The following is a 19,021-nucleotide window of genomic DNA, read 5'->3' as shown; positions in this document are numbered from 1 at the left end:
AATGGTATGAACCAGGCTTGGCTGCCAATCACAACCTGAAAACATCTGCTGCACATGTGAGACGGACGTTCAGGGCAAACACACTGCAATTACACTCGCACACCAAAGCAAGCATGCACAAACACAGGCGTGCATGTACCCACACATTGGGCAGCTGAAACCATATGCGCTTTAGCACACTTAAACAACGACACTAGATACAAGCCCAATGTTACATACTTAAAAGAAAAACTCTTCCTCCAGAAGATGAAGGTGCGAACGTCTCCTCCCTCCCCACAAGTATTGGGTTGAAATGGGAACCACGTGCTGGTTTTCGGCTGAGGAGGAGTTGGTAAAGTAAGTCCTTCCACTCATTATGTGGGATGACCCGCACTGCCCCGAGGCGGAGAGGAACGCCAGGCAGCTCCTCGCTCGGCGGCCCTTTTGAACAGAGCTTCCAAACCGGAGCGGTTAGCAATTAAATAAACAGAGCGGGAGATTTGTTCCCGCTGTCGCTCGCGTTTGCCAGAAGGAACCGGCTGGCCAAGCCTGACCCAGTCAAAGGTGCCATTTAATGGCAGGGAATCCTGCGCCCGGAGCCAAAGGAACTGCCAGCAGAAATTGCAGAGCTCTCCCCGACCACCAACACCAGCAGGCAGCACATGTGGCTCAAAATACTCTCCAGGGAAAAATTACTCTGCAATATCTATGTTAGTTTGCCGTTAAATTGTAGACATACCACACGGGTTGGGCAACTCTTTGAAAAGCTACAGCAGAGTGCAATACTGTCAGTACAGTTGAGGTTGCCTTGCTAGAGGCCAAGTATTGCAGTGAGCTGACACTGGCTGAAGTGTATTGTAGCGAGGAAGGACTATCTGTGACGCAGTGACATATTTACTGTACTGCGATTTCAAAGTTAAGGCCATTGCAGCAGTTTGCCAATCCTATATACACTTCAAAATGTAATAGTTTGGGATTCCCTCTCTGTGGGTAGGTACAGTGTTGCAACACCGTTACAGCAAGGCAATAATTGCCTGAATTGTATGAAATTTCAATTTTGACTAAAGGAGTTGGTACTCGACTGAAGAAAAGCTCAATGGTGTCAATAACAATGTTTAATTCTACCCTGTGGGTTACACGGAGAGATAGCAAGTGAGATTGAATGCGAAACAGTCATCCTTCAGTCAACACAAGATAGCAAGGTACCACTGCATAAGGTGTTGCTAATTTCTTGAGTGGCGCTCCCAGGTATGAATGTTTAAACTGCGAGGGAAAATTCCTCAATCTGTTTTATTAATTATGTCTCAGGGGAAAAACCTGCATGCACACAAGTCCAGAGGAGGACAAAGTACTTTTGTCCATGTGCCCCAGTCAAAATGGATCGCCTTAAGGAACTAGGATTGTTCAAACGAGCCTTACAAACCTGTTTATACAGCGGACAAAATATACACAATCTCATTAACAGTTTCAACGCTAGACTGAAGTCTAGTCTCTTGGCCTCGGCTGGCATCATGACTCAACGTTCCAGCTGACATATGGATGTTTGGTCGACCAAATCTAAAGTTCAGCAGGATCTGTGGTGAGAGCCGTGCTCTAAAACCTCTAATGCCAACTAAACCCTCTTTAAAGTCCACTTAGACGGTTTTAGAGAGATGGATTGCAATAAACATGGTAATAACACGACAGAACTTCAAAGCACATTAAGCCACCCCACCCAAATCGGGACAAAACTATCATTTATTTGCAAGTGTTTCAACACACAAATCCTGAACATACATTTCCAGGTTTTGCATTGTCTGTTTTATTGATGGGGTTGTGAAAGAGTCAATGAAATCACACCTCTCTGCATTTTCCTCCTACTTCTATTTTAAAAGGGGGGGGGGTTGGGGGTGCAGTCAACAACAGACTCGTCATGGTAGCTTGGCATGTTGGAGGACAGATGGGAGTGATGGAGCGTAGGGAGTCGGCCTCACCCAGTGTTTCTAAATGGTGATGCTGGTGGACATCTGGATGTGATCCGGGACTGTGATTCAGGGCTTCGCTCAGGCAACCGTCGGGCCACTGCTGATGAGCTGGGCCGGGCTGGGTCTGGCCACACCTCAGCTCGACACCATACAGTGCTTTCAACTGTTTGGAGGTCTACGACTGGGAAAACGTTGTGTTTGTGTGTGTGTGGCCTGCATGGCAAGCAAAGTGTGTGTGTGTGTGTGTGTGTGTGTGTGTGTGTGTGTGTGTGTGTGTGCGGGTGCGTGCGTGCGCAAGAGAGACAAAGATTTGTGAGAATGACATCCCAAGGGGGAAGAAAAGACAAAGACAGACAAACAAGACACAGAAGGAAAACTGGGCACAGGAGGAGAGAAATAGGAGACAAAACGAGGGGATGACTGAGAAGAAGAGACAAAGAAAGGCAGAGAGAAAAAGATAGACATGGAAAAAAAAAGAGATGAAGACAACTCAATAATTTGAACAAGGGAAGAGTGTGAAACGAGAAAAAGAATCCCACCAGCCCCTGATTGACTCTGAGGGTGTTTTGCTATTGGCGAATGAGGCGCTAATTAACTTAAGCTGGGGAGCGGAGACCGAGACAGCTATTCAGCAAGTCACCATCTTCTCACATGCTCTTTGGAATCAGACCCAAACGCTATCTAATACCCCTGCGACTCCAGGCTTCACAATCAGATGCCAGAAGTGTTTGGACAAATCATCAGGCATTTGAAACAGTACCCTAAGGACCTAGCTGCCGCTATCAGTTGCCCTGCTTAACCGCTGACATGTCAGCAGTCAAACTTGCACTCCAACTCGTTTGTTAAAAGGGACCCGTGCCGCAGCCAATGTTGTGCTAAATGTACGATTGAACGGTCTCAAATGGGAACTTAATTCAGCCATTTCAAGCTTAAATTGCCCCAGGATAGCTTTGTCCCCTCGTAAAGGTGCACAGTCAGGCTCATTTGAGCTGATGTGCTCAGGAACAATCAGATCTTAATGTACTTTATATCCCTTACACAACAAGACAGAATAGAATCTGGGAATTTAATCACTCAGGAACCCTGTCTCAAGCCCAATCCAGTTCAGACAATCTTCAGACTCTTTTATGTCACCGAAAACCAAACTATTTAGGACCAAGCCCATTGTGGTATATTCTCATTAAAACATAATTATGTCAGCCAAATTGTAATGTGCTCCATTCCATTTGTATGTTTTCAAAACAGCCCGTCTCAAGTCTGTCATCTTGTTCATATTCGGCAACAAATTACCAGCCCTTGATATAAAATCACCAACTTCAACCACAGTTATCAATGTGCCAGCAACCATCGAAAAGCATTAGGGCTGATAATATAATTGCCAGTTTCAGTAAAAACAAAGTATATATTCCTTCTATTGAATACAGACTGAAGAATGCAACTAAATGAGGTGTAAAAGTAGTCCATTTCTCTATTTTAGCCACAGTTTACTCTGGGAATTCCTGCTTTTTTATGTGGGAGCTTTCCTGTTAGCAACTGTCACCAGGGCATATTTGTTCCAGATGGATCAAGGACTCTCAAACTCTAGTTGGGGAAGGAGGAAAGAATACATCCTACTCTCCCCTGCATGATTAAAATATATAAAATTAAAACAAAACAATGAAAATAATATTTTTTTCTCCCCGAAAATAGGGCCAAGATAACCTCACCATGGTTACTGCACAGAAACAGTGTGCAATAATTAAAACATGTAAAAAATAAATAAATAAATAAATGAATTAATTAATAAATAAATAAATACATAGATAAATATAAAGACAAATGCTAACAATTAAAATGAAGGTATCAATGTATGGCACTAACAAGTCGCTGTATGCACACGTAATTACAGGCATTCAAATTCAAGGATGAACTGTTTTTTTTTCAACACTCCGTTGGATAGTCATGCACAGCGCTTTTGGGAATTTAGTATTTCCCCGGCAGGCAAGAACTATTGGACTGAGATGAACAACAGCTATGAATACCTTGTACAACTTGTGATGTCTGACAATCCGTCCAAAAACCTCAAACTGTGCAATGGGTTCGGCAGTTGAGAAATGTGCTGTACGGGCTGACTCCTTCACAAAGTAGGCCTGATGTTCCCACCATATGGGGAGACCTTAATCATTGCCAGGTATGACCACTTTCTCTCCGTTGTCACTAAATAACATTTTTGAAAGTGTGACGGGGAATGACCCGCTGGCTCTGAGCCACTCAGCCGGCAAGGCTGCATGAGGAAACATTTAGAAGATCATTTTTACGTGGCCTCTTCTCACAAACCACCACAGGCACAGTCCAAGGATACTCGCATGCTCAATATCTTGGAATTTTCACATCAGTCACTGGTTTAGGACACCACTACATGACCACAAAGTAAATCCCCAACTTGGGCTCTAATGAAAGGAAGGTAACTTCATGATCTCTTCTGGAAACCACAGTGAGATGTGTACATCTTTTTGGCACATTAACCGATCATGACGACCACATAATTGTAGCTTGTAACTATTTGAGTTAAATCTCATACAGACCTTCTTGACCGACCTTATACTTGCTGTTTTTGGTTGCTGACAACACAAGATTACATCAATTTTATTTTTTTCTTATTTAAAAAAAAAAAAAAAAAAAAAAAAAAAAGGTAAAAGGGGCCAAGCAGAGCAAACATTGAACCTATGCTTTCCAGGGGGGCGTATCTATCCACCGAGGAAACCCTGAGAAGGCGTGATTGATGAAACCACCTTCACATGGTTTTGTTTAAAGTCTCAACATGCTAATTTCCTCGCGGTGTCGAAACTGGATCATTCATCACATGCAAGTCACTGCTCTGACCTGAGTCACTAATGTCATTGTTAGGCCCGTCCTCTTCACGGCTTCACCAGGCGTGACACCACTAGGCCGCAGACAAAGATGGATGCCGGGACAGATAGAAGGAGTGAGGAGAAGACGAGGGCTCATGATTGATTGTTCCCTAGTTGGGATGTGGGGCAGAGGAGGTTGGCCCCTCATCTGAGCTATTCCCTCCCTTTCACCATCTATTGTCAGGCCATTACAGAGCCACCTCCATCAGTGGCTTCCTGGGGACCTTTCACATTCTCTTACAGCAATGACAATCTGCTCAGTAGTCGGAGGCTCGTCCCAGGAACTCTAAGGTGCATACATATGAAAAAGTATATTTTACAGGATCCTGTTTCTCAGACCCCTTACCTGGAACTGTAGTAAATACAATCAGTCGTCAGACTACACTTGTCAGATCATTTACTGTAGTTTATACAAAGCTGTATACAAGGCACCTGCACAATCCTAGAAGTTCTCAGCAGTCATTTCCATCTGAATCGGAACTTGGAGAGTGAAAGTCACTACATCTTCTTTATGAACCTGCTCAAAGCAATTGGTGAGAAGTCGGCTTGTTAATATTATCATTGTCGCTGAACTAAGAACACCCGATTGCTTCCCAGGAAGTTACCAAATATTGGCAGTGTAGCATGGAGGTGCTTACTGAAAGACATATTCTCATGCTACAACCTAATGATGAAGACTTTACAGCTGAGAGTTTAAGTAGCAATGATCATGATAAAGAAACTACGATAGCAACAATAATCAGCCTAATGCAATTGGCAAATTTAGGCTGTGACAAATAAAATAATAATATGAAATAATACTACAGCAAGCTTTTCATACAGGTACTTCCAGAGCATGCCACGCTTCAAAGACAACTTGGCATCTACGGAGATTAATGATTCCAGCCAATAAAGCATGCATCTAACCTCAATATTTCTTTATTTATATTCTTCAATAAATCAAGGTCTAGCAGGATGATGCTCTCTTTCATGGCTCATTGCAATTTTGACATTTCTCTGAAGTCAACACTCTTATGGACATCACATCACAACTCGTCCTGCGTTTCTATGCCCTTTGGAAAATGCAATACACCACCACCACCACCCTCATTTCTAAACGGAGCGAATCAAGCAAACAATAAATCAATCTTCAGCACCATCCACGCTCTGCCTCTCTGCCAAGTGCCATCATTACCGTGGTTTATTTGTTCGATGAGGGGTTCCCAAAATGATAGACTGCGCATAGGGCCTGTGCTCTCTTGGGTGGTTGCTGATGTCACTGTCCTCCAACGGTAAGAGCCTCTCTTTTCTCACTCCACTGTTTATTTGGACACCATTTGCTGTGCTCAAGTGGGACCCTGCACAAACTCTGCCCAACACAGGGAACAATCAATGATCTAATTATTAAGCCAGAAATTAAGTCTATCATTCTGTCAGGCACTTCGTCTCTTGACACAGTGTGTAGGCTTACCTGATGATTAACTGAGGGTGGCAGAGTTGCCAAGTGATCACAAACAAAGGGTTGAAAATGTGACCCACACAACAGCATATGCATTCAGCAATGGCAACATTGCACAACTGTTATGAACAGTTCCGATGCACAGCAGATTAGTGACAGTATAACATCCGTTTAAAGTGTTACCTTATCCAAGATAAAGCTTTGACAATGTGTAAGTCAAACTTATATTATTGTTTCTTGAGACAGAATATGGGTCACAAAGCAATCCTTAACAAAATATACTTATCAAACAAGACGAAAAGGCTGAAATATTAAATGTCAACACTTCTGTTAGAGCTGCTACAGATCTGAGGTCTGTTTATGAATTCTCATCGGAGGCTGAGGAGACGATACAGATCACATCAGCACAAGAGAGTGGCATGTGTGGTGAACTCTGGAGGGCCAGAGTTAGCTTAGCTGGAAACTCATGTTGCTGAAATGACTTCAAGCAGCCCCGAGAGTGGATGGAAAATAGATGACCTCATCATCCACGCATTTGATTGGCCTAATTCTATTAAGCCTTGATCTGAAGGATCTAGCTGTCAGCTAGAGATAGGCAGACAGAGGAACCTGAAAATGGATTTGTGTAGTGCGTGCGTCTGTACATTAGCAGGACGACTAATCTTACCTATGGCCAATGCATAAAGTGCAGTCTAAAATACTTTTCATGGGGCCCCGCCTGCCACTGTCTGTCTGTCACTCATAACCACAAGCCACGGACACACTAGGCTGATGTCATTTTTCCACCGATCAGAGAAAAATCAACACTAATGAATTGAATTTGGAAATAAAAATAAAGCTGCTTTTTCATAGAAATATGAATAAAGGGGATGGTAGCTCATCTCATTAAAAAGTGTTACAGCCCAACCTCTGTGATTGACGTTCAGTGTTTCTTTTGACTGTAAGTAAGATGAAGTGGGAAAATCTACCGCAAGCAATGGATATTTTTTGTGTAGTATAACATAATATGTAATAAGGAATCATAGATGCCGGACTGCTACCTTATTTCACTAATTAAAGTGTTTTTGGACCAGTTTGGGCAGGGAAGGGAGCGTCTGGGGGCTTTGGGTTCATCTCTAACCCTCCGTATAGGGTCATGGTCTCGCTTGACCTCAGCGAGGATTGTTACCTGAAAAGGAAATGACTCCAACCTCCCCATGCTTGGGTCATGAGCTCTGCCTGAGCAGCCAAAACTACAAAGATCTTAATCTATTTATAGGAAAACACCGCTACAGCACAGTGATCATGGGGAGGAAAGAAAAAAATAATAAAAAGCTCAAAGTCCGAAAGACAGTCAGTCGCCAAGGTTACGGGCCAATTGTCGGGATCAACGGAGTATTGCTTTCCACGAGCATCATATCTTTAATCCATTTTCTCTGCCTCTTTCGAAAGCATTAAACTATCCTGTTACATTTGATATTTTCCATTTTGTCATTTAATACAAGCAAGAAATGCAGCACCTGCAAAGCTGTTGAGAACAATAACCCAGATAATTGAAGTACAAATCTCTGTGCATCTCAGTGCCAATACAATGGCGTCTCAATATATATGCTGCTTGATTAAAAATCTGCAAAATAAAGAGTCTTCACGGTATTAGTTTAGCAAAACTTAGAGAATAGAAAACAGCCAATTTATGCTATTTCAAGAAATCTTAGGGTCTTTTATTTAAATAATTTAATCAAATATAGTACATTGTGTAACTTGATAATTCAATCATGAGTTTAGCCACCCATAATTTCTTTGGAGTATAAGACTAACAGTTCTGCTAATCTTGCCAGAACATGTATTCTTAATAACAACACACACAGATGCCAGACTACTATGTTTCTATAATAAAATAATCGAACTTACCGTCACTAAGGACATTATATCATATTAATCAGACATTTAAAATACTATGACTCCGACATCTTTGCTGGTCAGTGATGTGTTTGAATAAAATTAATTCTGATCATGCCGTAGAAGAATGCACGAACCAGCTGCTAAACACAAAGAAATCTATTAGTCAGCCCCCCCCCCCCCAAGTTTATCTCTTGACTTCAGTAAAACAATATGTTCGATGTACAGTATCAGCCCTATGGGATGCACTTATTGCCCAGAAACCTCTCCATCCGGCTGGGGAACCCTAGGGACCAGCCAGGGATTCGGTAGGTCATTCCTTTCTTCAAGTCCTCCCATAGCTCCATAATCTACCTCTTCGTGATTCAATATATCCCCATTTACCACCCTGTCTAACGTTTTAAAGTTTCCAGATATCTGCCATAACTCAGAGCAGTGGGGATATAGAAGGGACACGGAGACAGAGAGAGTAGTTAAAAAGTGAGAAGGCAAGATATAGTCCAAATGGGAGTATATAAAAAGAGGGAATAACACAATGAGCAAAAGACAGAAAGGAAAAGAGGTAGATAGAGAAGACCGGTAGAGGGCCAGAGTTCTGAGACGCAGTGATTCATTGGTGGCTGTCAGCGGGCCTCGTGAACTTTAAGACATGCTGTAAATTAGGCCAGGAACTGTGAGATGCTTGGTTCTATTCCGTGCAGAGATCCCCTGCCACTTATTCTGCCCAGAGCCTGCACTCTTGGCCCGGCGGACCGGCTCCACAGATGAACGTGCACAGAAAGTACACAAATACACGATAAATAACACTCTGCATAAAAAATGTAATGTAGATGTGTACTGTATCACAATGTGGTCGGTTATTACACGGAGTGGTGCTTGCTGTTAGAATGCAGGTAGAATGGTGTGATGGCTCTAGAGAAATTTCACACGGTTTTGCTCTCAACAGATGGAGTCCATTACAATATACACAGTCAATGAAGAAAACACACTTTTGGACTTTACAGAAATACAGATTTCCCATTCAAAATAAATCTCAAGTACAGTACTCAGACAAGAGGCGGACACATACTTAAACGCTGTAGTTATTTTGTTGTTGTTTAAATAACAGACCAAAGGATTTGCCTTGTGGTGGACTTGCTTGCAGTGAAACCGGGTATGATTCTCACTTAAAGTTCTCCCATCAGCAGTTCACCTTCATATTATTGGAAATACTGACGACAAGAAGAAGGACAAGGAAAAAAACAAACGATTGGAACATTAGGGCAATGATACGGCTCTCGTTCAATAAGGTAAGATGAGAGCAGGAAATAATAATACAGTATTATCCCTCTCTGTTGCTCTCCATCTTTTTGTCTCTGGTCAGTGGCAAGACAAATCAAACAAACATCTGCCGTTCTTCCACAGCAGAAGGAAGTGCTTTGTTTCCACTCCAAGGTCAGCGGATTATACAACTTCTGCATTTGTTCGGACAAATCTGCTCAGAGAAGATATTACACGATATTACAACGCCTTCTTTCCCGACTCACAACGGGTCATCAGGAGAAAAACAGACCATGAGTCATGGCTGTGTCGATGCTGTAGGTTGCCTGACAAAACTCCAGATGGATGATTGATTTTCTGATTGACCTCATGAATTGATCCGTGGTTTTCTTTGAGCAATTTCAACAGGCTTTCAAATTAAAAAATAAATTAAAACACCAGCAATTACCCTGTTGGGAGTTTTCTAGATTCACAGCCAAGACCTCTGCCCTTCTCACTGCAGATGCAGGACCTTAGCTGACGAGTGCCTGGGCCTTTTTTCGGTGGAGAATACCAAGCGTTGGACTGCTTTGTTTTCCATCTGGTCAGATGACGGGAAAGAAAAGCAGCATTTAGCCTGATGGACCACTCATTAGCTGGGCCTGGGGTGACTAGTGTGCAGGTACACCTCAGCCTGCATGGCCAAGAACAGCAAGCGAGAGCTCAGGATCTCTCTGCCTTGTGCCTCGACCTTTCAGAGGATAACATACACTTACTGACAGTGTGAAGTGAAAGTTGGGCTTTACATGGAGAAAGGGCAGATTAATTTATAAGTTGGTTGGATGGTCGGTCGAATATTCATATGTCAAAGGTTCAAAGACAATTTATCCATGTTGAGGTCGTTAAAAACAGTGATCCAAAGCTGTCTGTGAATGCATACGCAGCTGTAGAAGAAAACAAGTCTTGTATAGTCATCACAGCTAAGACCTCTGAAGGTGTCCTGTGGTATCTGGTCCAAAGACGTTAGCAACGGATCCTTTAAGTCCTGTTAGGTGCAAAGTGGGGTCTCCATGGATCGGGCTTGTTGTTCCGGCACTACCCACAGATGCACGATCAGATTAAGATCTGGGGAATTTGGAGTCCAACAAGTCAACACCTTTAACTCTATTCATGTTCCTCAAACCGTTCCTGGACATTTTTTGTAGTGTAGTAGGGCCGTTATCTTGCTGAAAGAGGCCACTGCCATCACGGAATACCGTTGCCATGAAGGGGTGTACTTGATCTGCAACAATGTTTTGGTAGGTGGTACGTGTCAAAGTAACGTCCACGTGAATGCCAGGACCCAAGGTTTCCCAGCAGAACATTGCCCAGAGCATCACACTCGCTCCGCTGGCTTGCCTTCTTCCCATAGTGCATCCTTGTGCCATCTCTTCCCCAGGTAAACAGTACACGCGTACCGGGCCATCCATATGATATAAAAGAAAACATGATTCATTAGACCAGGCCACCTTCTTCCATTGCTCCATGGTCCATTTCTGAAGCTCACGTGCCCATTGTAGGCGCTTTCGGCTGTGGACCGGGGTCATCATGGGCACTCTGGCCGATCGGCTACGCAGCAAGCTATGACGCACTGTGGGTTCTGACACCATTCTATAATAGCAAGCAATCACTTGTTTAAGGCTTCAGCAATTAATTTTCAGAACATTGTGCGACAGTAGCTCTTCTGTGGGATGGGAGCAGACGCATCAATGAGCCTTGGGCGCCCATGACCCTGTAGCTGGTTCACAGGTTGTCCTTCCTCGGACCACTTTTGGTAGGTACTAACCACTAAATACCAGCAACACCCCACAAGACCTGCCGTTTTGGAGATGCTCTGACCCTGTCATCTAGCCATCACAATTTGGTCCTTGTCAAAGTCGCTCAGATCCTTGCGCTTGCCCATTTTTCTTGCTTCCAACACATCAACTTCAAGAACTCATTGTTCACTTGCTGCCTAATATATCCCACCCCTTGACAGGTTCCACTGTAATGAGATGACCAATGTAATTCACCTGTCAGTGGTTTTAATGTTGTGGCTGACTGGTGTACATTCCTACTTGCTATTAACACAAGACATGAAATATGATTTCTTATGTCCAAGTTCAGCACTGCTTTGTTTCCCTTTGGCACGCCCGAAAGTGAATAAATTCTACGCAGCAGCTGGCCCTGAAGGTACATGTTCAATCCGTTGAGTTACAATGTCACGGTAATTATACTAATTTCAAAGCGCTAGGTGCAGAGAAGGTGACTCTGTGGAACAAGAGAATCTGCAATCACCCTAAACCGCCCTCCTCCCCACACCAATGTTAAGGGATTTTTTGTCTCACTTGCGATAAATTATCCGAAGGGAAATGCTGAACAAGCAACAGCTGAAACTCCAAGAGGACAATTAAAAACGCAGTCTGACATGTCGGCAGCAAATGCTCTGCTGCGTGTATTCCTATCTGTTGGGTTACACTCCCAGAATTCAGCCCAGGAGAGAGAGAGAGAGAGAGAGAGAGAGAGAGAGAGAGAGAGAGAGAGAGAGAGAGAGCGAGAGAGAGAGAGAGATTCACCTCTGAAGCCGTATGTTTCAGGTACCACCTGTCTGAGAAGGAAGACGGTCCGGGGCGACCGGCTGAGCCTCGCCCGCCCCCACCGGTCTGCGCTGGAGTTATTTATAGGCTGATGAGAAGCATTTAGCCAGAAATAACTCAAACGCTCCATTAAGTGAGTGAAGATCTTGTTCCACAGCGGAGAGCGCTGTTTCTTCACAAGGCATTAAAACAGTAGGTAAGAGGCAAGAGCTCACTTTGCTCTGAGAGGTACAGGCTACAACCTGGATCCCTGTACAGATCCACGAGGAGTCAAAGCTTTGTGAGCGAGTTGCACTCACAATGCTTACAGGCATGGCGTCCTGTCGCACAGTGGTTGCCAAGCTGTGCCTCAAGCAAATTAGATGACAAAATTATTCCACATTGGAACAACAACCGAACGATTTCAGACCGAGTGTGTGGAGCATATGGAATTTTATGAGATAATATTCACAAACACACAAAGACACTCCCACTTTACCGTTTTGCTCCTCCAGCTCGTTGCCAATCTCCCGACCCATCATCTTCTGTCGGCTGATGACCTCCGCTAAAGCATCCAGACCAGCGTCCTGGGCTGGGGATAGAAAATACAAAGAATTTATTAACACCAGTCCACCAGGAATTTACAGGGAGAAAGTGAGAGAGCACGAGAATGAATGTGGTGGAGCTACAGATTCGGAGAAGCACAAACAGAAAGAGGCTTTAAACAGGAGAGAGAAAGAATATTCAACAAAGAGAGGGAACAGGGAAAATCAATAATCAACGCGGCCAGCCATACACGTACGTGTGCAAGAATGTATGTAAGATTTAGCTGGTGGGGGTCAGAAAAACAGAGAAGGACAGGCAGGTCGCAATTCCTTTTTAATGAGCCAATTGTAAGGCGGGGGTAATTAGCTGTACTTGTGATTCCTCGAGGGGCAACAGCCATTTTGGGGGGAACAAGACTGACAGGCCTTTTTGGATCCAGCTGAGCGGATACTGTGCCACATGCAAGTCATTCAGTGCCTTCAGCCCTACTCCTGTTATTACAAGTGCACCGGGCCAAGACGGAGATATTCACAGCTGAACCCAAAGAGACGTTGAGATAACTGTGGGAATAACAAAAAGCAAAAAAAAAAGTAATAAAGAGAATGGGGAGCTGAAGGACAATTAGTCAGTCTCAGAATCAATATGTATCGCCAAATACATACAAGGTTTGTAAATACAAGGAAGGACTCTCGTGGATTAGCGCATAAATGTAAAAAAATACAAAATTAACAATAAAAGGAAATACATCAGTCAGTATCTCCACATACAAGAGAAAATGTTTATTTCCCCTCTTTCTCCATATTTGACGCAGAGAACCACAAGAATTCAGTATCACCGCAGGTTCAGGTGCTCACCATTAACCAACGCCACCAGAAATCCCATTGCAAACAAGAAGCCTCCACTCAGTTTGGTTTCGCTGTCTTAACAGGAATCTGCCGCGGCAGTCTGACAATAGCCAGAGCCGTAATAGAGACGTAGTGGCGGGGTGTCACGCAGAGACAGGTGAAGTGGAGTTGGGGTGTGGGAGCCGTGTGGGAGCCATTCGGGAAGCAGGGAAAGCTGGAGAGGGCTCACATCTGCGAGACGCGGATTACACCGTTCACCTTCCGTGTCGATCATTACGCTCAATGCAGCTCCTCATAGTTTATGGGCCGTCGAGAAGCTCTCTAAACCTTTTGTCCACTTTCCCCGCCGCCGCCAGCATTCCCAATTTTATTGGAGATTTTTACATGTGCTATATATTTCCAACAAATAAAATGTGAATCAGGTGCATTTCCATCAGTTGAGGCAATTAACTCTGTATGCAAATGTTCATGTTCCAGTGTTCTCTCCAGATAGCTATTCTGCAATAGGTAGATTTGCATTATTATAGGCTTGTACTATTATAAAATGACTATGATGATAACATTTGCAAAGATAATTGTCAATCACAATTATAAAATTTTTTTTATTTTTTGTGATTGGCTGACTATTGGAAAAAAAAAAAACTATTGGCTGTCACTCAGCCATATCTGCCGACCTTCAATGATGCGTTGCTGCTGCTGTTTGATCTCTCCGAAACTCAGCCCCTGGGTCTCCTCTGATTCGTTGATGAGCCAAGGGTTTGCCATTGCATCTCCGCTCACTCCCCCAGACATCAACATTGACCTGTTATAGACATATGCACCGGCTTTAGATGCAAATTTAGCACTCTCAAGTGACAATGACACTGACACTGGGAGCATCAGTTTAAACAGGCGTCGGTGTGTGTCCATTTAAATGAATGGGAACGTCTATCAGTAAAAATCACAACAATCTTCAAAACTTTAATAAATAATAGACATCACACCCCTGCCCACACAACCATGCTGCATCATGTTGTTTGGCAGAAGTGCTTTATTCATCGGTCACCTCTCTCTGTGCTCCAGTAACTTCCGGCTTAGTAAATCATCACTGTCAATACGCCTGGTTGGGGTAAGAGCACAAAACTGTGGCAATTACTTTGACAGGAATTACATCCGTAGTGTGCATGTTCTCGTTCTGGTATTTATATTGTAAACCTTTTCACATTTAACATAGCGCTTCAAAACATTTCAGATGGGGCCAACTCTATTCGCCTACTGATTTTGTCGTAACTTTAAAGTTTAACAATGACAACAAGAATTTTTAGGTTATACAAAAAAGGCAGGTTAGTTTATTCAGCATTGAAGAGAATCTGGGTTTGTTGTGCTAAGCGCTGTTGTGCCGTTTGAAGCCATTTCTTTGGAAAAGGCTTAAAACTGTGTCTCTGGGCCCAGAGGCAGCTTTGCGGTAAGTAGACCAGGGTCTCGGAGCGGGGAAAGATTTAACCGTGTCTGTCGTAAGCGAGTCGTTTTCTGGTCGAGCCCAGGAGAAAGGAGCGGAGCTGAAAGGAGGCCTACATTTGACCCAGGAAATGATTAGGCTGAGAGCAGCAAGAGTGAAGGTTGTGAGTTTCCTGTCAAAATAAAACCCTTTTGTGGCGATTCTGTATCATATAAAGTCTCTTGTAGATAGATTTGATCCTTTAATAATTCAATATGGACCAACAACGTATGAAGTGATCAGTAAGGCTGTATATGAACGAGTGTGAATATTTAGTCAAAGCTTGTGAGAATTTCTCTCCGGTACCATTTATATCAACATACTTTTACGAGCTCTGTGAAGCCTTGTGAGACCATTCTCTACAGTGCGGTCTGCGGGCCTTGGCCAGAGGCTGATACTATCAGCGTATCTGGTGAGGCAAGGCACTGGGCCTAATCTCTCTGACATGTTTGATAACTATCCCAGCACTTGGAAGCTGTCCAATTCCTACATGACGGTGCCCAGCGTGTGAAGATCCAATTAACCAGTCAGTGGGAAGAGCTAAAACCAGTCAGGCGCACCGCTGGGCACCCGCAAAACAGTGGGCCGCCACAATTGTGTCCTAAACACTGAGGACATGACTAAGTAACTTAGACAGGCAAGATTTAACTAATTACAGCTATTTCCAGGGCAATCAAATTTGAAGGAGAAGCCAGTGGGGAAGAGATGGTGCGGCTAGGTTTTCAGGAGTGAGTTGCGCCCTCGAGTCTCGGGACCATGCCACACTTTGAGATGGAGAATGTATTGTTTTAAAACTTTCCCCCTGCAAACCACAACCTTTTCCCTATCCCAATGCTCTCCCTGAAAAAAAATGTGATTGGCTTAGGTTAACCAAGCATGGCCAATCCACCCACCCCTCCCACAGTTGCTCTTCAAAGACCACACAGAGGGGATAAGTCTTTCCAGCAGCATCAATGTGGCCACCGCACATCACTATTATCGCTGAGCTAACCTTCGCTTAAACATAGGCCCATATTAACATGCCTTTGCAGAAATTATTCGTTCCTGGTTGCCATTTGATCTGTACAAATGAAGTTTGAGATATAACAGAATCTAATAAACAAATTCAAATAGGATAGAGAGCAGAAAGTGATCGAAAAAAAACGTTTTATTTACGGCTATCGACACGGGTCAGTATCAGAACTTTATTGGTGTGATAAATAACTGATGGCTAGCTACATCTTTTGGCCATTATAGCCAACTTTTAAATGGACATTGCTACAGCTGTACTGCCACAGGGATACTGTATTGAATCTAGTTAGTAGAATATGTAAAATTGGCAAAGCCAACTGAAAACTTCTCTCATACACAAAAAATAGATGTGAAGTGCAAGAAGTCAGTAATATCACCCTATTTCCTCTTCCTGTCCTAATAAACATTACCTCGGTCGGCAGGGTCGAACCCTTAGCCAGGTAATGACTTCCTATTTCCGAGAGTCTTCAGAGCTGTCACATCGATATTAAATCATCTCATGAAGAGGATATTGGAACTGGCGTGAAGCGCTTTGGGTAAACGACTGGCAAGTTAAAAATAATAGCGGGATAGAGTTAAAACTGTAAACGGAGTCTTAGACAGGCCGATGTATATCTATGTATGTATGTGTGGGGGTGTGTTTTTCATTTTGAGAGGTGTAAACCATGTGATCATTGGTGCGAGGGCGCTGCAAAGCCTCTTAATGAAAGAGAATTAGCAAAAGGATTGAATGCCCTTCCAGAAAAGCAGAAAGACCGGCTCGCCTCCACAATTGATAGTGGTTTGCGGGGATGAAGGGGGTCAAGGTGCATGGGTCACACCGGATGTCCAAAGACTTTGCACTCAGAGTTAGTGATCAGTGACTTATCCTCAAAGGAGAGCAGAGGAGCCTATCACCAGGACACATTCAATAAAGTGAAGATTCATTCTTTTAATTGGACAACCGGAGGTCGTTTTTTTTGTTTTGTTGGGGTTTTTTTTTTTCTTAATCTTGCAGATCAAATATGAAAGGAGGAATTTGGTGTCATGGGTGGGCCAGGAAGTTATTACCAGGATGTGAAGGCATAAAGGTGACATCAGTCATAGGCTCCAATAGTAATTTGATGAGGCAAGTATAACTGACTGGAAAAATAAACACATAATACAGTGAATTTAATCACCATAAAAATTCCTTTACTTCCTCATTCCTGAAATTGGACGATAGAATGAATAAATTATATATGTATTCTCCCGTTTATCATTTACAAACTATTTCTTATCATGCCACAGAGCTTGTTTGTCATCACACATCTGACATCTAGTGGCTCAACATATTCTAGAAATGCAGAACATTTTAGAAATAGATAAATGATATGAAGAGTAAAGAGATAATATGTAAAGTGAGTAATTTGAGTGAGTAGAATAATTTCATTTCTTAAATTAATTATTAGATTAGGTTTTTTTTGCTATTTATTTCAATTATCTAACCAAGTCTATTATTGATTTTGTATTTAATTATATTTCTGATTCATCAGATTACCAGCCATTAAGTGACATTTCAATGCATAAATAAATTAACCATTATAATTCCATCCTGTATTATAATTCACCCCAGCATCATAAAAAGGTGCATAGTAAAGGACTTGGACAGTTTTGCTTCAGGTAATCGAATTCAGAAGTTGGATGCGACTTAATAGGATTCACAGCAATTAATTTGCTTCCATTTTGATCATGTTTTGAGTTACATTTGATAAATGCGTAAACTAAAAAAGGCTCCACAATGTACCTGGAGGGTTCAGGTTCCGAGATTTCTCCCTTGAAAGTGGCGTTGAGATGCTTCTCCCGGGTGACGAGGTCATCAACTAGGTTCTGTCTCCTATCAGCCTCTGACTGCATCCTAATGTGGTTCAGGTTAATGTTGGAATAAATAAAAAATACATCAAAAAAGGTTACCTAAAAATAAAGGCTGCTTTAAAAAAAAGTTTTGTCATCAAAAGACACTGATGGCTGATATGCCATTTGAACCCATTTATTAAAATAGCATATGGAAGTATTAAAATAAGATTCTAAATAAAAAAGGTAATAGTTAATAATTAGAATGGTCCCATACTCTTGCTGGAGTATTCTGTACGCTTTTAATGGACATGTACAAGGTGCAATATCGCCCTCTATAGGCAACAATGCATCAATGCAAGTGAAAAATACCACCAAACAACAAAGAAATTCTATTGGCACAGTTACATCTCAGTAAAACATCAGTACACACACACACACACACACACACACACACACACACACACACACACACACACACACACACACACACACACACACACACACACACACACACACACACACACACACACACACACAGACAGACTAGAGGAAGTATACATGCGGCGGGAGGATGAAGCGCGGAGCAAACGCTCCCTCAGCTGGGTGATGTTCTGCTTCAGCTTCTGCAACAACGCCCGCAGTGTCATGTTGATCTGAAATGACGGAATGAGTTCACACTGACTCTTTGTGGTTTTATTGTGGACCCCTTCCACAGTGGACTTTTTCACATGCCATGGAAGGGTGAAGAAGAAGAAGAAGAAAATGTATTCGTCACACGGCACACACACCACAACACATGCATTCACGCACACACACACGCACACACGCACTTCAAATTTTAGCCGGTGAAATGAGTTGTCCGCATTTGACCCATCCTGGCTTGTCCTTCCTCCGGGGGACAGCCAGGAGCAGGGGGCAGCATACAGCCACTCCCGGGGACCTGGTTACGAATGTCCATCGCTGGTCAGACGACGATGTTCTGCATGTTTTTTGGTGGGGGTCCTGACTAACATTACATAGGGAAACCCCATGTGAGCACAGGGAGATCATGCAAACTCCACACAGAAAGGACCCTAATCAGGGGATAACCCAGCGGAACCCAGGACCTTCTTGCTGTGTGGCAGCGTGCACTGTGCCACCGTACAGCCAAAGCAGTTTTCCAGCACGACAGGACGGTGTTTAAATGTTTGCTGTGACGTCACACAATTGTGCTTGTGGGTTGCATGTATTAGCGTCTCACCTTTGCAGGGTTGCCCCCGGTTCTCTGTTGCCTGTTCCGCTCATGGATGTTTTCTGCTATTTCTTGTGCGAGGCGACACGTGGCATCATAAATCTGTAACCTGT

At 43.2% G+C, this 19,021-nt stretch overlaps 1 protein-coding gene across 1 annotated transcript in view; it reads right to left on the bottom strand.

Annotated features, from left to right (window-relative positions):
• The window catches only part of stx8 (syntaxin 8), a 47,062-nt gene that overhangs the window by 27,091 nt on the left and 950 nt on the right, over nt 1–19,021 (bottom strand). The window contains exons 2-6 of the mRNA XM_079998582.1: nt 18,918–19,017; nt 18,236–18,330; nt 17,628–17,738; nt 14,049–14,176; nt 12,483–12,575 (exon numbers count right to left, since the gene is read on the bottom strand). Coding sequence (XP_079854708.1) covers nt 12,483–12,575; nt 14,049–14,176; nt 17,628–17,738; nt 18,236–18,330; nt 18,918–19,017 — 527 coding nt within the window. The remainder of the gene's footprint in view (nt 1–12,482; nt 12,576–14,048; nt 14,177–17,627; nt 17,739–18,235; nt 18,331–18,917; nt 19,018–19,021) is intronic.

The sequence above is a fragment of the Zeus faber genome (genome assembly GCF_960531495.2).
Source record: "Zeus faber genome assembly, chromosome: 4".
Classification (NCBI taxonomy): domain Eukaryota; kingdom Metazoa; phylum Chordata; class Actinopteri; order Zeiformes; family Zeidae; genus Zeus; species Zeus faber.
The sequence above is the reverse complement of the archived record's forward strand: the minus strand, read 5'-3'. Positions and strand labels throughout refer to the sequence as shown.